At 43.4% G+C, this 21,232-nt stretch overlaps 1 protein-coding gene across 1 annotated transcript; it reads left to right on the top strand.

Annotated features, from left to right (window-relative positions):
- The first annotated feature begins 61 nt into the window (after nucleotides 1-61).
- Nucleotides 62-18,033, top strand: LOC130409672 (transmembrane and coiled-coil domain-containing protein 4-like). Its single transcript, XM_056733794.1, is given in 15 exon segments — nucleotides 62-201; nucleotides 5,277-5,412; nucleotides 5,510-5,684; nucleotides 5,894-5,921; nucleotides 6,229-6,358; nucleotides 7,145-7,242; nucleotides 7,440-7,583; nucleotides 7,835-7,954; nucleotides 8,040-8,204; nucleotides 9,702-9,838; nucleotides 9,924-10,008; nucleotides 10,228-10,345; nucleotides 10,689-10,806; nucleotides 16,654-16,732; nucleotides 16,735-18,033. Coding segments are annotated over 15 exon segments (1,854 nt in total). The 5' UTR covers nucleotides 62-155; the 3' UTR covers nucleotides 17,010-18,033.
- Nucleotides 18,034-21,232: the final 3,199 nt, after the last annotated feature.

Here is a 21,232-nt window from a genome sequence, read left to right as displayed (position 1 = left end):
CGTGAATAACGGTCATTAATGCATCCGGTAGGAGGCACTCATGCGAATGGGAAAAAGGAAAGAAAAACACTTGTGAACTTTTGCCTCAGGAGAAAAGTAAAACTGTGATACATGCAAGAAGAAATCTGTGTTATCTGCACTGTTAGACGAAGCCAATGGACCAAATTAATAACAACATTGAAGATCCGAAACTGACTCCAGGTATTTATAGTATTTACTGAACCTGCGGTTAAATCTTCAAAGGTTCTTAACATTTTAGTATAGACAACAACAAAATAAAAGTCTTCCTGTTGATAGAGACTGAAGCGCGTAAAAGTTTGTTACATTGGGTTTAATAGTTTTTAGAAGTTTTGATGTGCTGTGTATATGCTGCTTTCCTGTGATCTGATTTGACACCGTCGTGTCCTATACGTGTCCAACAGCTGCTTTTGTAAGCAAAGACACGATTACATCAAAATCAAATAAACCAAAACATGTTAATCGTTCCCAAGAGCTCTTATCCAAGACAAGGTTTTGGCCCGAGAACCCAGGGAAACGTTGGATATTCTGTAAAACAGCATCAGGTTATCCAGGTTATGCTGCGTTTTGCAGGTTATGCAGGTTATGCTGTGTTTTGGAAGTGTAATGACGTCATATAGTTGCGCAGATGATCTGTCTACTACAGTGTCAGAGGAAACGTCTCGGGTTACTTGGCTGTAACCCTGTTCCCTGAAAAAGCGGGATATGCCTCAGATATGACTCTGGGATGTAGACTCCAGGACACGTGAGCCTGGAGTGTTTTGGACATCCAAACAATAAATTGAACAAATGTGTGCGGAGAGGACCAGCCCGCCGCATCACACACTTGCTGCAAGAGGATACCTCTTGCTAAGGCCATATAAGATGAAACCCCCCTTCTGGAATGAGCTCTGACTCCTAGAGGTGAAGCTTGACCGCGCACCTCATAGGTTAGAGCAATAGCATCCCTCACCCAATGTGATATTGTCTGCTTGGTTGCAGCCGCCCCTTTGTTGCGGCCCCCATAGCATATACAAAGTTGCTCTGATTTACGCCACTGGCTAGTGTGGTGGACGTAGGTCTGAAGAGCACGTACTGGACACAGTAGATGTAATCGTTCCTGCTCTGACATTGTGAACGGCGGAGGGCAAATGGCCTCAAGAATAACCGGATGCACGGTGGAGAACGGAACTTTAGGCAAATACCTGGGGTGAGGATGCAGAATAGCTTTGACCATCCCAGGGGCAAAATTTAAACAGGACGGCGTGGTCGAGAGCGCCTGCAAATCTCTGATTCTCTTAAGAGAGGTGATCGCCATTAGAAAAAACATTTTAAAGGTCAGAAGCCTGACAGACACTCACTCCATAGGTTCGAAGGGGGCGCTACCTAGACCCTAGAGCACTGTTGCTAAGTCCCATGGAGGGACTGTCCGTCTAGAAGGGGGCATCAGCCTCCTCGCTACGCGAATAAAGCGTGCAACTAAAGGGTGCTTTTCAACAGAAGCCCCATCAATCGGGGCGTGGCAGGCCGAAATGGCGGCCGCGTAAACCCTGAGAGTACCGGGGCTTATCCCTGAGGACAGTTTCTCTTGCAGAAATTCCAACACTGAAACGATCTGACATTGAATTGAGTCTGCATGGTGTGCAAGGCACCATCTGTCAAAAACGCTCCATCTAAGGGCGTAGCACCTTCTAGTGGAGGGAGCCCTAGCACTTAAAACGGGATGTGAATTGCTCTGAGGGACAGAAATTTGCGCTCTGCCCAGGGCAGAATCTGCAGGGGCCAATTTGTTCAGGTGGCGCAACCGTAGTCCGCCCTGGGGATTTATGTACGAGACTACTGAAGTGTTGTCCACCCGCACTAGGACATGGTAGCCTCGTAACTGCCGGAGGAATTATTTGACGGCCAGAAATACAGCCATCATTTTGAGGCAATTGATGTGCCAATCGAGAAGATGACCTCTCCAGATCCCTTTGGCTGGACGGCCATTTAAGAACGCACCCCAAACCGTGCGGGATGTGTCTGTCGTTAGCATTTTGCGATGACAACACGAACCGAGAGTGGGACCTAAAGTCAGAAACCGAGGTCTGAACCATAAAGAAAGTGTGCGAAACCCCTGGCGCGTCACCCTTATATGCCTCTGGGGGTTGGCCCTTGGAAACCCCCTGGCTCTGAGCCACAACTGAAACGGTCTCATATTCAGGAGGCCCAGAGGTATCACTGTGGAAGCCGCCGCCATGAGACCTAGAAATCTCTGAAAGTAATGATTTGTCACTTTCTGGCCTAACCTGATGCTCCTCAGGGTGTTTTGGACAGACTCGACACGTGCAGGAGACAGTTGTGCCTGCATTTCGATCGAGTCCCATATGACCCCGAGATACGTTGTATTTTGCGTAGGGGAAAGAACACTCTTTTTGATGTTGAGTCTCAACCCTAGAGCTTTGAGATGAGCTAGGACGACATCCCGATGTCGAAGCACTAGCTCTCGAGACTGAGCTAAAATCAGCCAGTCGTCTATGTAATTCAAAATGTGGATGCCCCGGAGTCGCAGAGGAGCTAGAGCTGCATCCATGCATTTTGTGTACGTGCGGGGTGATAAGGCTAGGCCGAATGGAAGAACACCGATACTGGTAAGCTTCGCCCCCGAATGCGAACCTCAGGAATCTTCTGTGTTGTGGCAAGATCTCTTTGTGAAAGTATGAGTCTTTGAGATCGATCGTCACGAACCAGTCGTGACACTGACTTTGAGACACAATCATCTTGATTGTCAACATTTTGAACTTGAGTGTCTTCAAGTAACGGTTCAATCCGCGAAGATCTAGAATTGGACGTAACCCCCCATCCTTCTTGGGGACTAGAAAATACAGGCTGTAATAGCCTGACTCTCTGTCTAATAGGTGAACATGTTCTATGGCCCCTTTGTCGAGCAGAGCTTGTAATTATTGTGTCAACAGATGCACTCGCTCCGCACGGGGTTGCACGGAAGTGGAGACCACGCCGTTGAAACGCGGAGGGCGATATGCAAATTTAATTCTGTAGCCTTTGGTTACAGTCCTTTCTATCCATGGAAAGATACCTGGCAGTAGTTTCCACGCTGCCAGATTCTCTGGAAGGGGTATCAATATCAACAATTCATCCTGTTGGGGGGATGCCAGGCATTCGGTGCCCTGCAGTGTGGCAGGAGACGACCGAATATTTAGCATTTTTGAGACCGCTAATCCCCGAAAGGCTGTTAGCTGCGGGGATTGCAAAGCGGCCCTGTGAGGGTACCGAAGAGGAGCCTCTAGTTTCTCTTGGAATTCTGGGCACCCCTCCCTGGGGGGGCACACCCCACAGTCCCGGCCACACATGTCTCAGGGTTTCTTCTTTTTTGAAGAGATTAAGAGCCTCAGGTCCGGACCTCCCGATGTGGCCTGAGGGGCACGGTGGGCTGCTCCCCTGCATCTGCAAGGGGGGGGCGCGACTCGCCACACTCTCCCTGAGGACCTCACGCCTAAGGTAGACCGGACCCACCCGAGACTGCGTGCCTGGCCGGGACTGGGGAACTGATCCGGAGTGGGTGGCCGACACTCCAGACTCTTGGGCAGGGCGGGGTAGGTATTTGAGGAATGCCTCCTCGTGTCGTCTCGCCTCCCGGAACCTGGTGACAACGGTATTAACCGAATCTCCAAACAGTCCAGAAGGTGAGATCGGGGCATCAAGGAGGAAGGCTCTGTCCCTGTCCTTGATGCCCATGAGGTTCAACCACAGGTGCCTCTCCGCGATAACCAAAGCAGCCATAGACTGGCCGATGGCACGGGCCGTCTGCTTGGTTGCACGGAGTGGCAAATCTGTGGCGCAGCGTAGGTCCGAAAACATTGCTTCGTCAATAACCCCGCAAGTGCTGACATCATCCAGTAGGTCAGCCTGGTAAGCCTGCAAAACCGCCATGGTGTGCAGGGCAGCACCAGCCTGACCCGCTGCCTGAAAAGCCTTTCCCACCAGCGCAGGCTTGGTGGAAAGAGAAGGCTTTTTAGCGATGACGACAAGAGATAGCTAGCCAGCGTTTCTTCCACCCTGGGCATCGCCATGTATCCCCGTGTCCTCGCACCAACGATGGTCGAGTAAATCGGCGTCGATGGTTCAAAAACATGGGAGGAGTGAGGTTTCTGCGAGATAGCTCGCCGTGGAGATCCTTGAAGAAAGGGAGAGCCCGATTTTGGGGCTCCACCCTCTGGCCACCCGACAGATATCTGTCGTCAAGCTTTGAACCCCTGTGGGCCGTGTTCCTGTGGCCAGTCGAGTTTTAATCTGTCGACTGCCTTGGTTACCGCCCCGATTAGATCCTCAATCGCCTTAGTATCGCGAAAGGAACGCTCCGAGGCGGTTCTATCTAACCCCGCAGAAACAAAGGGAAGCCTCGTCCCACGCCGGCTCAGAAGAAGTGCCGAGGCATGCTCCAGAAGCGGACGCGAGGACGTCGCGGTTCGGCGAATGCACGGGAGAACCGGGCGGATCAGCCTCCCGTGACTAAGCAAGCTCAAACCGCGAGTCCCACGATGAGGAAGAGGCGCCTCGGTCTCCTTTAAAAATGGCGAACCGAGCACGCAGAACTCTGAAATCAAAGCCATCACAGAGTTCAGAATCTCCCTCAAGTCCCTGGGTGGCATGGTCAGCCCCCAAGCATTCAAAGCAAAACTCATGCTTGTCGAAATCGGAGAGGATCCTCTCACAAGGAGGAACACATCTCCGATCCTAGTAAATCATGGTTTTTAATTTTCCTTATTCTTACACTAGGCTAAGTAACTCAGAGAGTGCTTGATTACTAGTGTAAGAATCTAGGTAAATCTTCGTTTTGTTTGTGACAAAAACAAAGAGTGAGACTTCTCCCTCACAACACACGCACACACAAAGCGATCCTTGAAGACAAAGAAACCTTATGACGAGTCCACATTCATGCGTATTTATAACCGGCAGGTGCGGGTGTAATTGGCCACCTCATCTGCCGAGGTTATTTAAAGGCAAAATAATTTTTGCCGTGTTTGACACACGTGCTTCACAACCGGTCGAACAAAGACTGTTCTCCCATAGTGTTTGAAACGCAGCATCGAGTGTAGCTTTTGATAGGGAACATGCAAATTACCGAAGTCAGCTTTCAATCACATGTTGAGCTTTTACGTCATCCCATTATGCAAGTTTTGTTTTCTGATAGCATGTTAGGATGTTTCCCCATATTTTATGCACTGTAGGTTTTATTTCTTTGCTTCGTTATTCAGTAGTACTGAATTGTATTGTTTTAGATCCAGGAGGACGAGAGCCAGATGATTTCCCAGCAGAGAAATTGTTTGGTCGACAGCTGAGTGAACCAGGACGTTTTGCCTATGCTGGATTATGTGGCGTGTCTCTGGGTCAGCTGTTTCAAGAACCTGAGCAAAAGTAAACCAATCACCATTGATAGTCACCAAGTCCCTGTGATTCATCTGTGCTTAAATGTGGGTTATTTGAAATGTGAATGGGATGTTTTTTGATGCAGATGTTTCCGTGAGAAGTATCTGGAGAGTCTTATACGATGGCTGAATCTGGATGAGTCTGTCATGCCGCGAATGCAGTCCTTTTTGGCAGGGCATGGGTTTGAAGGTACTGGCACCTTCCTGTCTATGATAAACGCGGAGCCGCTGCTCAGAGGCGGAGCCTTTCCTATCACTCAGGTGCGCAATTCAAAACAACTACAACCTATTTGCATTTACATGTGAACATTCATGCTTTTATTTCGAGCTGAGCTGAGACATTGTGATGTTTTTACTGTATTTGTCTCGTTTGTGTGTGAGCACTTTGGTCAACCATGGTTGTTTTTAAATGTGCTATATGACTAAAATTGAAATGAAATTGAGTTTTCTTTCATGTCATTGTTTTACAGGATCTTGTGTCATTCTCTGTCAAAGATGGTGAGTTTATATTCCACATCTAGTCGAATGAACTTGTGTTGACATGAAAGAAAATATATTTGATATTATTTCCTTTTTTTGGTAATTTTAATAATATATAAAAACATTATGAAAAAAATATATTTTAACCACACCCTCATATTGCATGAAAAGACATTTTTGGAAACCAAGTTTTTCTCAATTCTTACTGCTGTTATGCACTTTAAATTTCATTTAAAAGTTGAAGTTCTCATTTTTGTAAAAACAGGCGGAATACTGAAGTTGTACGTTTCTTGTGCAGTAGCTCTTTCTGATTCCTCTCATGCAGGACATTACGATGCGAGAGCTCGGGTTCTGATCCGACACGTCAGGTGTCTCCTGCGCGTCTCCCAGCAGCAGCTGGAAGATTTTGAAGAGACACTTGGAGAGAAATTGAGAGAGGCAGATGAGGAGAGCGAGTGAGTAAAACTTCCATATGTTCAGAGGTGCTCCTCATCATCTCGAGGAGGTTTTTAGGAGGTTCTCAACATGTCAGGTTCAGTTGTGCATTCATACATTTTTATGTGACTTGAAATTAAGTGTTATTTTGATTTAAAAAAAGGCATGACACATGGTTAGTTCAGGGTAAACTACAATAACACTTTGATTATCAAGATTCTTGAATAATAGAATATTTTACCCTGGACATTTTGCCTAAAACCTTTTTTAAAATAATGATTAACTTTAATAATGATCAACATGTCTATTGACGCAAGCAATTAAAGCTTGATGGCAATATTTTTGTCCAACAGTTTAACCAACAGGAATGTGTTTCTAGGAACTGTTTCTCTATACTGAACATGTCAGACATTCAGTAACATTGCCTCATGACACTGGCTTCTCTGTTGGGTGGATTACTGGCAAAAGATTATATTCACAACACTCCCTCAGAGCAATCTGCAAAATCAATACCTCCACAGTAGTATTCTGAAGTCAATGGAGATGTGTTAATAATTATGACGTGGGCATGATATTTGAATGCCTTTGCTGATTTCTCTTTTAATGTGTTCTGTGCTGCCTTTGAAATGGAGCGCTCACAGCCGTTAGTGTTTTATATTTACAGACTTCTCAAGGTTTTCATTTCTGCACTGTGTTCTATACCAATCAGGTTTAAGTGTTATCAGATCTGTTGACCGTAAATAAACGGTGACCTTAAAAGAGCTTCTTGTAAATATAACACGAAATTCACACTCTACCATTAACAGAGAAGAATCATCTAGAAGGCGAAAGAAGGAGAGGGGTCGTAAATTGCGACGCTATCTGCTTATTGGTCTAGCCACTGTGGGTGGAGGAACCGTGATTGGTGAGTCCAAGTGCCGGATGTTTGAATCTACTCGCATGTGCAACCTCATTGCCTGCCCACACTTTTTCTTCGGTGTTTATAAACAAAAAAAAATGTCCAGCTTCATATATTTTATATAAGTCAGATGTGTATGTAGTCTGTATGTGCACATTTATTTTCATACGAGACTGGTTATTGTGTTGTCATTGTTTTTTTAGGTGTGACAGGGGGGTTGGCGGCACCTATGGTGGCAGTTGGGGCCGGGGCCGTGCTGGGTGCCGGTGGAGCGGCTGCATTAGGATCAGCTGCGGGCATTGCCATCATGGCTTCTCTGTTTGGAGCCGCTGGAGCTGGATTAACAGGTCAACTCATGTTTGAATATCTAACCTTCTTGTTACCAGCATAACCGTTGTGATTCCAACACTCAGAAGTGAATTAACAGGATGAGCAGATACATTTGTAGATTTGTGGCTGTTATTCAGCATGAATGGAACTTAAGGTTAACGGCAATATAGTTTCATTCAATGTGGTTGTGTGTGGATTCTGTCAGTAAAGCTTTATTTACCTTTGCTTTTTCATACACACTGAAGGTGTATTAACTTGTTCCATTCAGGTTATAAAATGAACAAGCGTGTTGGTGCTATAGAAGAGTTTGAGTTTCTGCCATTGAGTTCAGGGAAGCATCTTCATGTCACTATAGCTGTGACCGGATGGCTCTGCACTGGAAAATACAGTGAGTTCTCCATCGGACATGTACACTGTTGCTTAGATTCTGAGGTTCAGATTCAGCGATTTTAGTTCATCATCATTGTGTCCAGGCTCATTCCAGACTCCGTGGTCCAGACTGGGAGCGTGTGGCGAGCAATACTGTCTGAAATGGGAATCCCGCTACTTATTAGACCTGGGCTGTATTCTGGACTCATTATGGGATGGACTCGTCCGTGTCGTAGCTAAGGAAGCCCTCAAACACACTTTGCTCTCAGGTGCAGTATGTCTGTTTTAATGTAACACTATTAAGTGAAAGTGTTGAGGTAATATTTTTTTATTCATATTTTTTCATTTAATCGTTTAATAGATTTTGATGCTAATGTCATGATGTCTTAAAGAGTACATAACATGAGATCATGAAAATGACATTTCATGCAGTGTGTAATGCTGCCACGTGTGAATGTAAGCAGTCTCTCGAGTTGTAATTCCGAAGGTAAATGAATAAGAAAGTTAATGGCTTGGAAAAAAAGTGAGTGAACTCTGAATCACGCAAACAAGTCTTCCCTAGTCCGATTGGCAAACCGCCGCGGATTTATGTCACTACATACAGTCCCCGCCTACGTTAAGGACTGCCCGCAAAAACATCACTCTTCTCCCCCAAACACTGTAGCTTGTGAGCGTCAGTCATGGTAGACCAATCACAGCAGACTAGACCATCTGACCAATCACATCAGACTAGGCTAGCGGGAAGCAGGGGATTAGACAGATGAATTGCTGCACAAATCTTTTTTTTTTGAGTAATTCAAGAAGTAATGTAAAAATAACAGCGTATTATTACGAAATAAAAGTGTTTTTACGCCTTCTATGTACATACACTTGCTGTTGGACACTACATAAACCAAAGTAGGACCTTAAGGGTCACTAGTTATGTACTCTTTAAACTGAAGAAATTCCCAAATATGAATATTTCATCAGTTCTCTCAAAAAAACTCATGCCATGTTTGTTTATTTCTTTATTTGAAACGTTGTTTGTTAATTTAAAAAACACAGATCACTTTATATTTGGTATCTCAAAGTGGGGTTGATAAATGTCCTCTAAACTAGGTTAAATTAGTCGACTAAAATTAAAGCTAAATTTCTGTTAACTGAAACAAAATAAAATATTAGTCTAAAAAGGGAAAAAAATTTAACAAAAAAATTAAATGCCTCAGAAATAAACTGAAATAAGTTTAACACACTAAAATTATAATGACAAACAAAACAACAAAGAAGCTAAAACATGAAAAATAAAGAAAATAAATTATAAAATGACAAAAGCATTTACCAAAAATTTAGCTTAAATTAACATAAAATCTAAATCAAAGGCTTATAAAAAATATTAAGAAAAAAAACACCAGTGTAATAGCTCTATTAAAAAATAATATTTTTAAAAAAATAAAATGATTATGTTAACTTATTTAGCAAGATTGTGTGGAGATGTTTTGCTATATTTGAATTTTTTATATTATTTTAAACCCTGAGATTGTTGATCAGTATTTTCTTGAAAGACAAGCAGCACTTTTTAATAATAATTTAATTAAAATAATGTATTTTAATTCATTTCAAGACCTCTTTTGTTCCTCAGAGTTTCTGCGTTCGATAACAGCATCATTAAGATTTTCAAGAAAATTAACATTAAACATTAAAAAATAAACATTCAATTATGCTTTTTCGCACATTGTTTTAATAGGCAGCTCAACCATATTGCTGTTGGTCTGGTTCTTCTTTCTCAGGCATTTTGACGGCTCTAACATGGCCTGCCTCTCTGCTGGCTGTAGCCAGTGTGATCGACAACCCGTGGGGAGTTTGCCTGAGTCGCTCGGCAGCTGTGGGGAAACATCTCGCCCAGGTTTTGCGGAGCAGACAGCAGGTCAGAAAAACTCAAAATTGGACGTTGAATGACTAATTAAAATGCATGTTAACTTTTCTTCTGTCTTTGTTCCTTCTCCGCGCAGGGAAAGCGACCCGTCAGTCTGATTGGGTTTAGTCTCGGAGCACGTGTCATCTACTTCTGCCTGGAGGAGCTCGCTAAAGATCAAGGTCCTCTTTCATTTCATTTCATTTCATTGAGCGTGCCAAGATACCGCCACATTCTTTTGTCTTTAACAGCTCATTCACTAAGACATGTCAGAATGAGAGCTCGGCTGAATCTCTGGCTTCTCATTCTGTCTTTGTAATGAAAGAAATGTGAGAGGTTTGAAGCTGTAAATGAGAAGCGGATGGCGTTTGAAGGACGGTTTGTCTCTTATTATCTGGCAGGTTGTGAAGGTGTGGTGGAAGATGTGGTGCTGCTGGGAGCTCCTGTGGATGGTTCAGAGAAAGTTTGGCGGCGGCTGTCCAAGGTCGTGGCTGGAAAGATTGTCAATGGATATTGCAGGTCAGAATTGGGCTGGGCACCATTAAAAACCTTTAGAATTATTTTAGTAACTTTTCTAAATTTGTTAGGGTTTCTATAAGATTGTTTGTTTCTGTTGTAATTGTTGAAGAACAATTATCTCAATGATAAAGAGTATGTCATTTGCAGTCTTTGTGGAATTAAGTAACCATTGAGTAAGTGAAATATATTTGAAGGCACTAATACACAAGAGGCTATGAGAGGACTGATTTCGCATTGTTAAAGCATCATTTCTAAATTTAATTTCAAAATAATTGTATAAATAACTAAATGCGTTAACAGCATAGAAAATAATCACCATCTTTGTTCTTTTTTATTTGTTTAGAGGGGATTGGCTACTTGGATATCTGTACAGAAGTTCATCTGTCCAGATGTGTGTCGCAGGCATCAAGCCTATCAATTCAAAAGGCCGGAAAATAATTAACGTGGATCTGTCATCAGTGGTAAGCACTTGAGAATCTTATTTTGTTCTTGGTGTCAATGCAGCGGATTTGCATCTTTTCCTCACGATATGAAGACATCACAGAATCAAAGTTTAATTTCCGTCGGAAATCATCTGAAAATACTTGTATAGAAAAAGACATTTATGCCGAACACCCCCTCCTGCATGAATACAAACCGCATTGGTAAAATGTCCCCCACAAAAGATAATTACCACAAAAGTAATTATTATAATTACGGTGTCAGTAAGATACATTTGAGTGGAGTTCCAGCACTTATGAGTTTGCATATGGAAATTAGACCTAAAAAAAGTTTGAATATTTGAATAAGAAAAGATAGAGACGTTTCACCTTGAAGGGATCCATTCATTACAATACATTGTAAGTTACTAGGGGTGTAAGGATACATTGCAGTACAAAATATTTGATGTGTATTGAGCAGCTATATAATATAACGTCTGTTTATTTGTTGAGCTGCTAACATGACTTATGTGTTAAATATTTACATATATATTTATAATGATTTTTCATGTTTTTATTGTGATAATAATGCATTAAGAAGTTCTATTTTAGGGCTTGGCGTTGTAATAGCTTAACTTTAATTTTATTTTAGTCAGTACTCGGTAACAGTTACTATTTAATTTTTTATTCATTTACATATAGAAGATTCAGTTTAGCCTTAAATATTTTTAATTCTATAACAAGTTGTATACACAGCAAAAATTGTTATGGAAAATTGTTAATGTTGGAGATCAATCTGTTATTTCAGTTTTATTTTATTTAAATGAGCAATGTGGATATTTTAGTAGCATCTAGTGGTGACTAGGGCTGGGGGATATATATATTGCGATTCACGCTTATTATACATGTCTAAATCGATTCTGAAATCAATTCGATGTTTTATGCACAACTCTTCCATGAACTACAGCGGTTTGATCAGTAGGAAGTACCGCTCGATCTAAATTCACTACAAGATTGAGTCGTTTATAACGTGTATTTGAAAAAGCAACACTCGTCTATCATTATTAATATAAATCTTATATTATATTATATAAATAATATAATATAATTTTCAAAAAAAAAACGTATGATGACAAAAAAATCGAGGACTGTGACGTCGTAGGAGCCAGGCCCGGGGTTGGGGCTCGTATGCGAGCGCCTGGTGGTCGGGCCTTCCCCCATGAGGTCCGACCGGGCTCAGCCCGAAGGAGCGACGTGGGGCCACCCTCCCGTGGACCCACCACCTACAGGAGGGACCGTAAGGGGCCGGTGCAAAGTGGATCGGGTTGTAGTCGAAGGGAGGGGCCTCGACAACCCGATCCCTGGACGCGGAATCTAGCTCTATGGACATGGAATGTCACCTCTCTGACGGGGAAGGAGCCGGAGATTGTGCGTGAGGTTCGGAGATTCCGACTAGAGATAGTCGGGATCACTTCTACGCACAGCTTGGGCTCTGGAACCACACTCCTCGAGGGAGGATGGACTCTTCACTACTCTGGAGTTGCCCAGGGTGAGAGGCGGCGGGCTGGTGTGGGTTTGCTTATAGCCCCCCAGCTCAGCCGCCATGTGTTGGAGTTTACCCCGGTGAACGAGAGGGTCGCTTCCCTGCGCCTTCGGTTCGGGGATAGGTCTCTCACTGTCGTGTGTGCCAATTGCAGTGTAGAGTATCCTGCCTTCTTTGAGACTCTGGGAGGGGTGCTGGAAAGTGCCCCAACTGGGGACTCCGTCGTTCTGCTGGGGGACTTCAACGCCCACGTGGGCAACGACAGTGACACCTGGAGGGGCGTGATTGGGAGGAACGGCCCCCCTGATCTGAACCCGAGTGGTGTTCTGTTATTGGACTTCTGTGCTAGTTACAGTTTGGCCATAACGAACACCATCTTCAAGCATAAGGGTGTCCATCAGTGCACGTGGCACCAGGACACCCTTGGCCGGAGGTCGATGATCGACTTTGTGGTTGTTTCATCTGACCTACGGTCGTATGTCTTGGACACTCGGGTGAAGAGAGGGGCGGAGCTGTCAACCGATCACCACCTGGTGGTGAGTTGGATCCAATGGCAGGGGGAGGAAGCTGGACAGGCTCGGCAGACCCAAACGTACTGTGAGGGTCTGTTGGGAACGTTTAGCCGAATCGCCTGTCAGAGAGATCTTCAACTTCCAACTCCGGCAGAGCTTCGACCAGATCCCGAGGGAGTCTGGAGATATTGAGTCCGAGTGGACCATGTTCTCCACCTCCATTGTCAACGCAGCCACCCGGAGCTGTGGCCGTAAGGTCTCCGGTGCCTGTCGAGGCGGCAATCCCCGAACTCGGTGGTGGACAACGGAAGTAAGGGATGCTGTTAAGCTGAAGAAGGAGTCCTATCGGGCCTGGTTGGCTTCTGGGACTCCTGAGGCAGCTGACAGGTACCGACAGGCCAAGCGGACTGCAGCCCGGGTGGTTGGGGAGGCAAAAACTCGGGCCTGGGAGGAGTTCGGTGAGGCCATGGAGAAAGACTATCGGTTGGCCTCGAAGAGATTCTGGCAAACCGTCCGGCGCCTCAGGAGGGGGAAGCAGTGCCCTACCAACGCTGTTTACAGTGGAGGGGGGCAGCTGTTGACCTCAACCGGGGATATCATCGGGCGGTGGAAGGAATATTTCGAGGATCTCCTCAATCCCGCCGTCACGTCTTCCATTGAGGAAGCAGAGGCCGAGGGCTCAGAGGCGGACTCGCCCATCACCCGGGATGAAGTCACCGAGGTAGTCAAGAAACTGGATGAGATCCGTCCTGAGTACCTCAAGTCTCTGGATGTTGTGGGGCTGTCTTGGCTGACACGCCTCTGCAGCATCGCGGGGCGGTCGGGGACAGTGCCCTTGGACTGGCAGACCGGGGTGGTGGTCCCTCTTTTTAAGAAGGGGGACCGGAGGGTGTGCTCCAACTACCGGGGATCACACTTCTCAGTCTCCCCAAAGTCTATGCCAGGGTACTGGAGAGGAGAATCCGGCCGATAGTAGAACCTCGGATTCAGGAGGAACAGTGTGGTTTCCGTCCCGGTTGTGGAACACTGGACCAGCTCTATACCCTCTTCAGGGTGCTGGAGGGTTCATGGGAGTTTGCCCAACCAATCCACATGTGTTTTGTGGATTTGGAGAAGGCATTCGACTGTGTCCCTCGCGACATCTTGTGGAGGGTGCTCTGGGAGTATGGGATTCGGGACCCTTTGCTAAGGGCCATCCGGTCCCTGTACGACCTGAGCAGGAGCTTGGTTCGCATTGCCGGCAGTAAGTCAGACTTGTTCCCGGTGCATGTTGGACTCCGGCAGGGCTGCCCTTTGTCGCCGGTTCTGTTCATAATTTTTATGGACAGAATTTCTAGGCGCAGCTGGAGGGCGTCGGGTTTGGGGATCGCACGATTTCGTCTCTGCTCTTTGCGGATGATGTCATCGTGTTGGCCCCATCAGACCAGGACCTCCAGCATGCACTGGGACGGTTTACAGCTGAGTGTGAAGCGGCTGGGATGAGAATCAGCACCTCCAAATCTGAGGCCATGGTTCTCAGTCGGAAAAGGGTGGCTTGCTCACTTCAGGTAGGTGGAGAGTTCCTGCCTCAAGTGGAGGAGTTCAAGTATCTGGGGGTCTTGTTCACGAGTGAGGGAAGGATGGAACGGGAGATTGACAGACGGATCGGGCAGCTTCTGCAGTAATGCGGTCGCTGTACCGGTCTGTCGTGGTGAAGAAGGAGCTGAGCCACAAGGCGAAGCTCTCGATTTTCCGGTCAATCTACGTTCCTACTCTCACCTATGGTCATGAGCTGTGGGTCATGACCGAAAGGACAAGATCGCGGATACAGGCGGCCGAAATGAGCTTTCTCCGCAGGGTGGCCGGGCGATCCCTTAGAGATAGGGTGAGAAGCTCGGTCACTCGGGAGGAGCTCAGAGTAAATCCGCTGCTCCTCCACATCGAGAGGGGTCAGCTGAGGTGGCTCGGGCATCTTTTCCGGATGCCCCCTGGACGCCTTCCCGGGAAGGTGTTTCGGGCATGTCCCACCTGGAGAAGACCCCGGGGAAGACCTAGGACACGCTGGAGGGACTATGTATAAGATCTGGAGGAAGTGTCTAGGGAGAGGGAAGTCTGGGCATCCCTGCTTAGACTGCTGCCCCCGCGACCCGGCCCCGGATAAGCGGAAGAAGATGGATGGATGGATAATATAATTTATAATCATATAAATCCTTTTTATAAATATAAAAACTTTATTAACATGAAAATACTTGAAAAGGTTTAAAGAGCAGCGATAGCATGTAACCACAGGCATTTCCTGGAATTTATCGTTCTTCCGTTTCCCATATATGCTGAGTTTCTGGGCAAGAGCAGAATGTGGCGGCATTTAACCCTAAGTCATTGAGAAAATGAGAGCATAAGTATCGTACGTATATCACACAGCCCTAATGAGTGACGTTGTGAATTGCAACCAACTGATCCCTCCCCCACCCATTCGAAGCACTACTGCGGCGTTCACAAGTCTCGTTTGGCTCTCAGCGGAGGCGGTCGCATTTTCTCACTCCCCGTCCTTGCCCTTATTTTCCCTGCTCTTTGTCTCTTGTCTCATCTATTGAGAGACTCTCTCTGCACTGCCCTCCAAACTTGGAAAATTATGGATTCGATCAACTGGTCTTCTCGACGAGAAAACTGGGTTCGGGGGAACCCGTCTGCCCAGCTGGCTACACGATGGACGGGTGGGAGAGATTGCGGATCGTCTGTCTGGCGGCTCTTTCAGTTGAGGAGATCTAAGATATTTATCTATTTGGAACCATTATAACAGGTCTTGTGCTGTTTGGATTAGGCTTTGCCCTGGGTAAAATTGGCAATATCGAAGATCAGAACGACAATAGACAATGAGGGTTGCCGTGACATATTGGAATACGGTTTCCCGACTAAACAAATCACAATCTTATCTTTTTGGCTCCACGGCTCCAGAAACGGTCTTCAAGACCGCAGCTGGAAAATTAACCCTGTGAGAGCACTGCAGGGAGACGCTCTTGCATTCCTCCTCCACTCTAAAGACTCAGAACTATCACACACACACACAGACTTTTGGACCTTATTCCTCCCACTCCTCCGTAGCTTTGAACCACCAGCCTGACAAATGGATCTGTGAACGGTGCCGTAATGGCACTGGACCGTATGGCTGCATGCCGGAGCTGGATTATCTTACCCTGTTGCAAGTCTTGTCTATGGTGTATTATGTGTATCCATTTTTCTCTCCACTTCCCTCATGTTTGCTGTATTTTTCTTCTTAAATCCATTTCGTTACACTGTACTTGTTATATGTGTAATGACAATAAATTGAATCCAAATCCAAGTCAAAGATGTCGTTGCATTTTCACTTCTTTGCAGAAGATTACGTAGTTACAAAACGCTTTCTGTAGAGCAGTTTGTCTGATAGGGCTAATGTAGAGACAACATGGCGAAATCCATGCAGGAGACCCGCGGTGTATGTAGATAGAAATAGCTCATTCTTAGGTAATATAAACATAATGCTTATTATGTAAAGTCTTTATACATCTATGAAGACACAGTTATCTAAATTATATTGTATTTATGTCAATTGATCCTCCAAAAAATTACATTTTAGTTGTTCAGAATTTCATGAATGTATCATATTGTAAAGCCAGGATCATGTACTGTATCGTTACACCCCTATCAATTACCCAGAACAACAGATAAACCAGTATAAATATGACAACATCATTAAAAATACATTTTTTGAAGAAAGGTAAGACCACACTGCAAATTCTAATTATTTTAAAAATTGAAAGTATTGTAACAGCAGTATTTTTGCTCTAGAGTACTAAATCCCTTCTCACCCCCTCCTAGGTGAAAGGACATCTGGACTACATGCGTCAGATGGAAACAATCCTCGTGGCAGTGGGTGTTCCCACTAGAGAAGAAGCAGGAGCGGCCAATCACAGCTGGATATTTTAACTCAGGAAAAGTCAGGCACACCAGGGTCTGTCCCAGATGAAGTCAAAGAGGAGCCGACTATTGACACTTCAAACACAGACTCATCAGAGAGCAGTTATAGTGAAAGCATAAACCACACTGGAGAAAAGGGAAGGGGCAAGAACTCAACTCAACTCAACTCAATTCAACTCAACTCAACTCAACTCAACTCAACTTTATTTATATTGCGCTTTTTACAATTTTCATTGTTACAAAGCAGCTGTACATGAGACACATTGAATACAAGTATGAATTCTAAAGCAGCCCCCCCGGCCAGGCAGATAGTGCAAAACAATATTCAAACGGTGGTGAGGAACCCAAAACTCCCATCGAGAAAAAAAACCTCAGGGGTACCCAGGCCCAACCAGGGGATTCCAGTTCCCCTCTGGCAAAAGCTGCTGCCTCTGCACAAGCTCAACAGTGCTTGCACAACAAGGCTTAATAAAAATATAAAAATTAAGGATTTAAGATTATCATTAACAATCTAATAGCATTTGAAATGTTGTAGGAAAAACAAAGTTGTCGCGTCCTTAATCCAGCTCTATCCTCTCAGCTCTTGTCAGGTCACCGCTTCCCATTCTCAGCTCTGCCATCAGGTCTGGGCATGAACTGCATCCTGCGGTAACCTTGGAACAAAGAGACAAGACTGGCTGAGAGTAGAGTACTGTTCTGCACTCTTTGATGCAACAAGTACATCATTTGTTGTTGGATGTGTTCCTGGTTCCGGTTGATCTAAATAATGCAAGAAGACCGGCTCTGAGAGTGGTTGGGATATTCCTGATATATTGAAGAAGATATTTTTGGCTAAAATATAGAAGAATAATGTATAAAATTGTTTACTATTATAAAATCATTTGAAGAGTTTCTTATCTGGGGGCCGAATGCTAGTTGACACAAAGGACCCTATGTAGGCTGGGGGTGGAAAATACATCTGTTTTACATTGTATTGGGGGGCTCAGAGGACATGTGTGTGTGTGTTAAGCACACACACTAAGAATTGCTGGGTTAAAAAATAACCCAACCTTAACCCAGCTGCTGGGTAACTATGGGACAGAACACGCGCTGGGTTATTTTGACCCTAGTGCTGGGTTGAACCATTTCACCCAAAATGCTGGGTTGATTGTTTGACCCAACTAGTGGGTCAGGTTAACTCTGTTTCTGGGTTAAACATAACCTAAACATTGGGTTATATGTTGTCTCATTGCCTTGCTACTTTTATATTTACCAATAAAAATAATCAATAATACCAATAATCACAGGGGAATGTAAAATTATTATAATTTTTCTGTTATACAATTACACAAAATAAATGCAATTGTAAATGTATTGAATAGGTGCAATTGTCATACATTTCATCCAACACCTACAGAAACATAAAAACAAGTTTTTATAGATGAGTTTCTTTAAAAACACAAAACTGGGTGAATTATGCACTGTATATTCCTATTCTATATGTCAACATTGCAGCATTAGAACACTTAAAAATATATTATTGCCACATGAGAATCAGTCCAAACAGTTTGCCACTAAAACTAAGCCAAACAAAGACTCCAAACAACAGACATACATGTGACAACTTAAAGCATGTTTACAAGTGTCCAGAACAAACTGTTGTCCTCAAAAACTTCCCACATGAATACTCATGTCCATCAATACGATAAACTGCATGCTGGAGAAATTCCTAAGTAGGAAGAGACTGCTTAGTTAACAGCAAGGACTAAAAAAGGACTTGAAACAGATCAACTGAGCAACAAGTCAGTTTCAATGGCATGACCCGAAACAATGGTGAAGGTCTGGGATGTCGTTGCTGCCTCGTCCCCAAGGCAGAAAATGTGTAGATTACATCACTGGTCTCTGCTATTTGCAAGTATTCCACCATGACAGTCCCCACCTGTTAAATATATGACAGTTAGTCTTAAAAGATAACTAACATTTAAGTTAAGTGTATTTGATGAACAAACACAGAGGCCTGATAAAAATGCTAATTTTATAAGAAAATTTCAAACTTCACTTTTAGTATTTTACTTCATTCACTACTTTCATAATGTATATCATTTACTTCTGAGGATATACATATACCACACAGTGATGGCCAAAATTATTAGAACACTAGTATTTTTACCAGGTAAAGTATAATGGTATACAAGTCAGTTATTTCTATTGTTTGCTGTTGTGTCTCAGAAGGAAATTTCTGTTTAATTTTCCAAACATTTTTTTTGTCATTAATTGTAATAATCAGTGTGATTAATATGCATAGCTTTTAGCTAATGCAGCTAACCGTAACGTTACCTGACGGAAAAAAAGCGTGAAAATGCTAAATTTTAAATTATGTCTGGATGGTTGGATCCGGCACGTCGCAGACACTTGAAAAAATATCCCCTCAGATCAAGTTTTGTATGAAACTATCTAATTCTGACTGAACATTACAAAGCCATACAGTAGGCAAACAGTAACGGAACTATACCATGTATTTCTGACCTAAGGCTATTCATACATTTCCATGAGGATTTAACGTGAAGGATAAAAACCTTTTAAAGTAAAAATGAGCATACGTACACACATAACATAACGATAAAGCGATTGTTAAGGCCTTTTTTTTAAAAAATATTAGCTTGCTAAGCTGCTAAATTACTGAACGTTAATCAATCACAGAATAAAACCCTTACTCCGCACAGCGACAGATCAAATACTGCATTAAACAGTCAAATCAGGGTGCTCTTACCACAAGTTGTTAAAAATTATCATATTAATTTACATTATAAAATCAGCTTGCTGTGATGTGCATGGCCGTCTCACAATGAGACGAGTGAAGGATACAGAAGGTTCGATGAAGAGTAAAAATGAATAAACTAGCTGTTCAGTGGTGAAAGAACCTCTACAGTCAATTTGACCCAGCATGAGCAACCCAAATGTGTGTTTACAGTACCTCAAACAACCCAAAATTATGACCCAGCACAATTAACCCAGAAATGTGTTTACAGAAATAACCCAGCATTTTTTTGAGTGCAATATATAAGGGCTTCTCCAAAAACGGAGAAGAGAGTGACATTGCAATCCTACTCCATTAATAAAGTGTTTTTTTGTATCAAAACTCGGGACTCAAGAATAATTCTTCAGAACACGCAAAGAAAATCCACAACAGTTTTGGCGACCGCGGCAAGACAACACGGAAAGAACACTGAGGTGAACCACAGCGGGCAACTTCTGGACGAGCAACACAACAAAATTTGGCCAAGGTAAGCAGTTTTTGCTAATATATTTAGGTTGTGTTGTTTGGCAGATATTGCTTGTGTTGAGACACTTTACGTTCTTCTAAATTCATGGAACTAAATTGATAAAAAATATTAAGCAGAACCTGAGTAAAGGATTTTTGATCCAAAGCCATAAATGCATGCATTGATTTGTGTTTACTGTTGGGTTGATCTCGAGAAGAACAGTTTTCAGATTTTAATACTTATATAAGTGTACAATGCATATTAGATAAAAATAGTATTAAAATAAAAGCGCTAATAAATCCTATAGGTTAAAAAGGTCCTACAAAGGTTGCCTTTTAAACAGAGCAGATTTGTAGGTACTCACAATTTTGGTAGAAGTGCAATTGTGGGTGTCCGCGTAGTTATTTACTTTATGTTGCCTTGTTGATCCAAGTGGAAATGAGAGCAAAATTGTATTTAATTGAAGTGTGGCCATTGTTGATTCAATCGGAAACTTAGGGACATTGATGGTATTTATTTTTAGGTTGCCTTGTTGATCCAATCGGAAACGAGTGCAAAATTTAGTTCAAGGGAGGCCTACTGTTGATCCTAGTGGAAACTTAGGCACACTTGAGGGGGGTGTGTTTGGTATATAACCGGTTTGGTGTGTGAAATGTGTATTGTCTGTGTATGCATGACTGCAGTATTAGTGTGAAATATATTTTTTTTTCTCAGAGCAGTGACTGCTTACCCCTCCTGTGTCTCCCAGAAGGAGTGTAATTGTTGGCTCATTTTTGAGATTTACATATAACCCTGTAAATAAAGGGATAACGCATAATATTAATCCTATAGAAAATGAATACAGTATGACAGTATGAACCCTGATGATAAAGGGACATGGATGTATGTATACAGTATATGTTCCCAAAACAAATAAAGGAATGGGTATGAATGTTGAATATTATTTGCTTAAAGTCTTACCTGTATAGGTTATTGAGATTGAAAGTCTAACATTTTAAATAAAATGTAACTCTATTGTTAATGTGAACAACTTTATCTAAAGGAGTGGTTGAATAATAATATGTAACATTGGCAAATAGGAATAAGTGGCAGATATTGCAGTATGGTATTAGATTATCAGAAGTTTTTTTACATCACTTTGAGAATCTGTGTGTAATTGGAAGCTTTGGAAAGAAGTAACACAAAGGAATTTTTGTACAGCTGATAATATTTTGAGGGATAAGAGATTCAAAGTGAAA

Source organism: Triplophysa dalaica, chromosome 20, assembly GCF_015846415.1.
Source record: "Triplophysa dalaica isolate WHDGS20190420 chromosome 20, ASM1584641v1, whole genome shotgun sequence".
In the NCBI taxonomy this organism is placed as follows: Eukaryota; Metazoa; Chordata; class Actinopteri; order Cypriniformes; family Nemacheilidae; genus Triplophysa; species Triplophysa dalaica.
The sequence above is the reverse complement of the archived record's forward strand: the minus strand, read 5'-3'. Positions and strand labels throughout refer to the sequence as shown.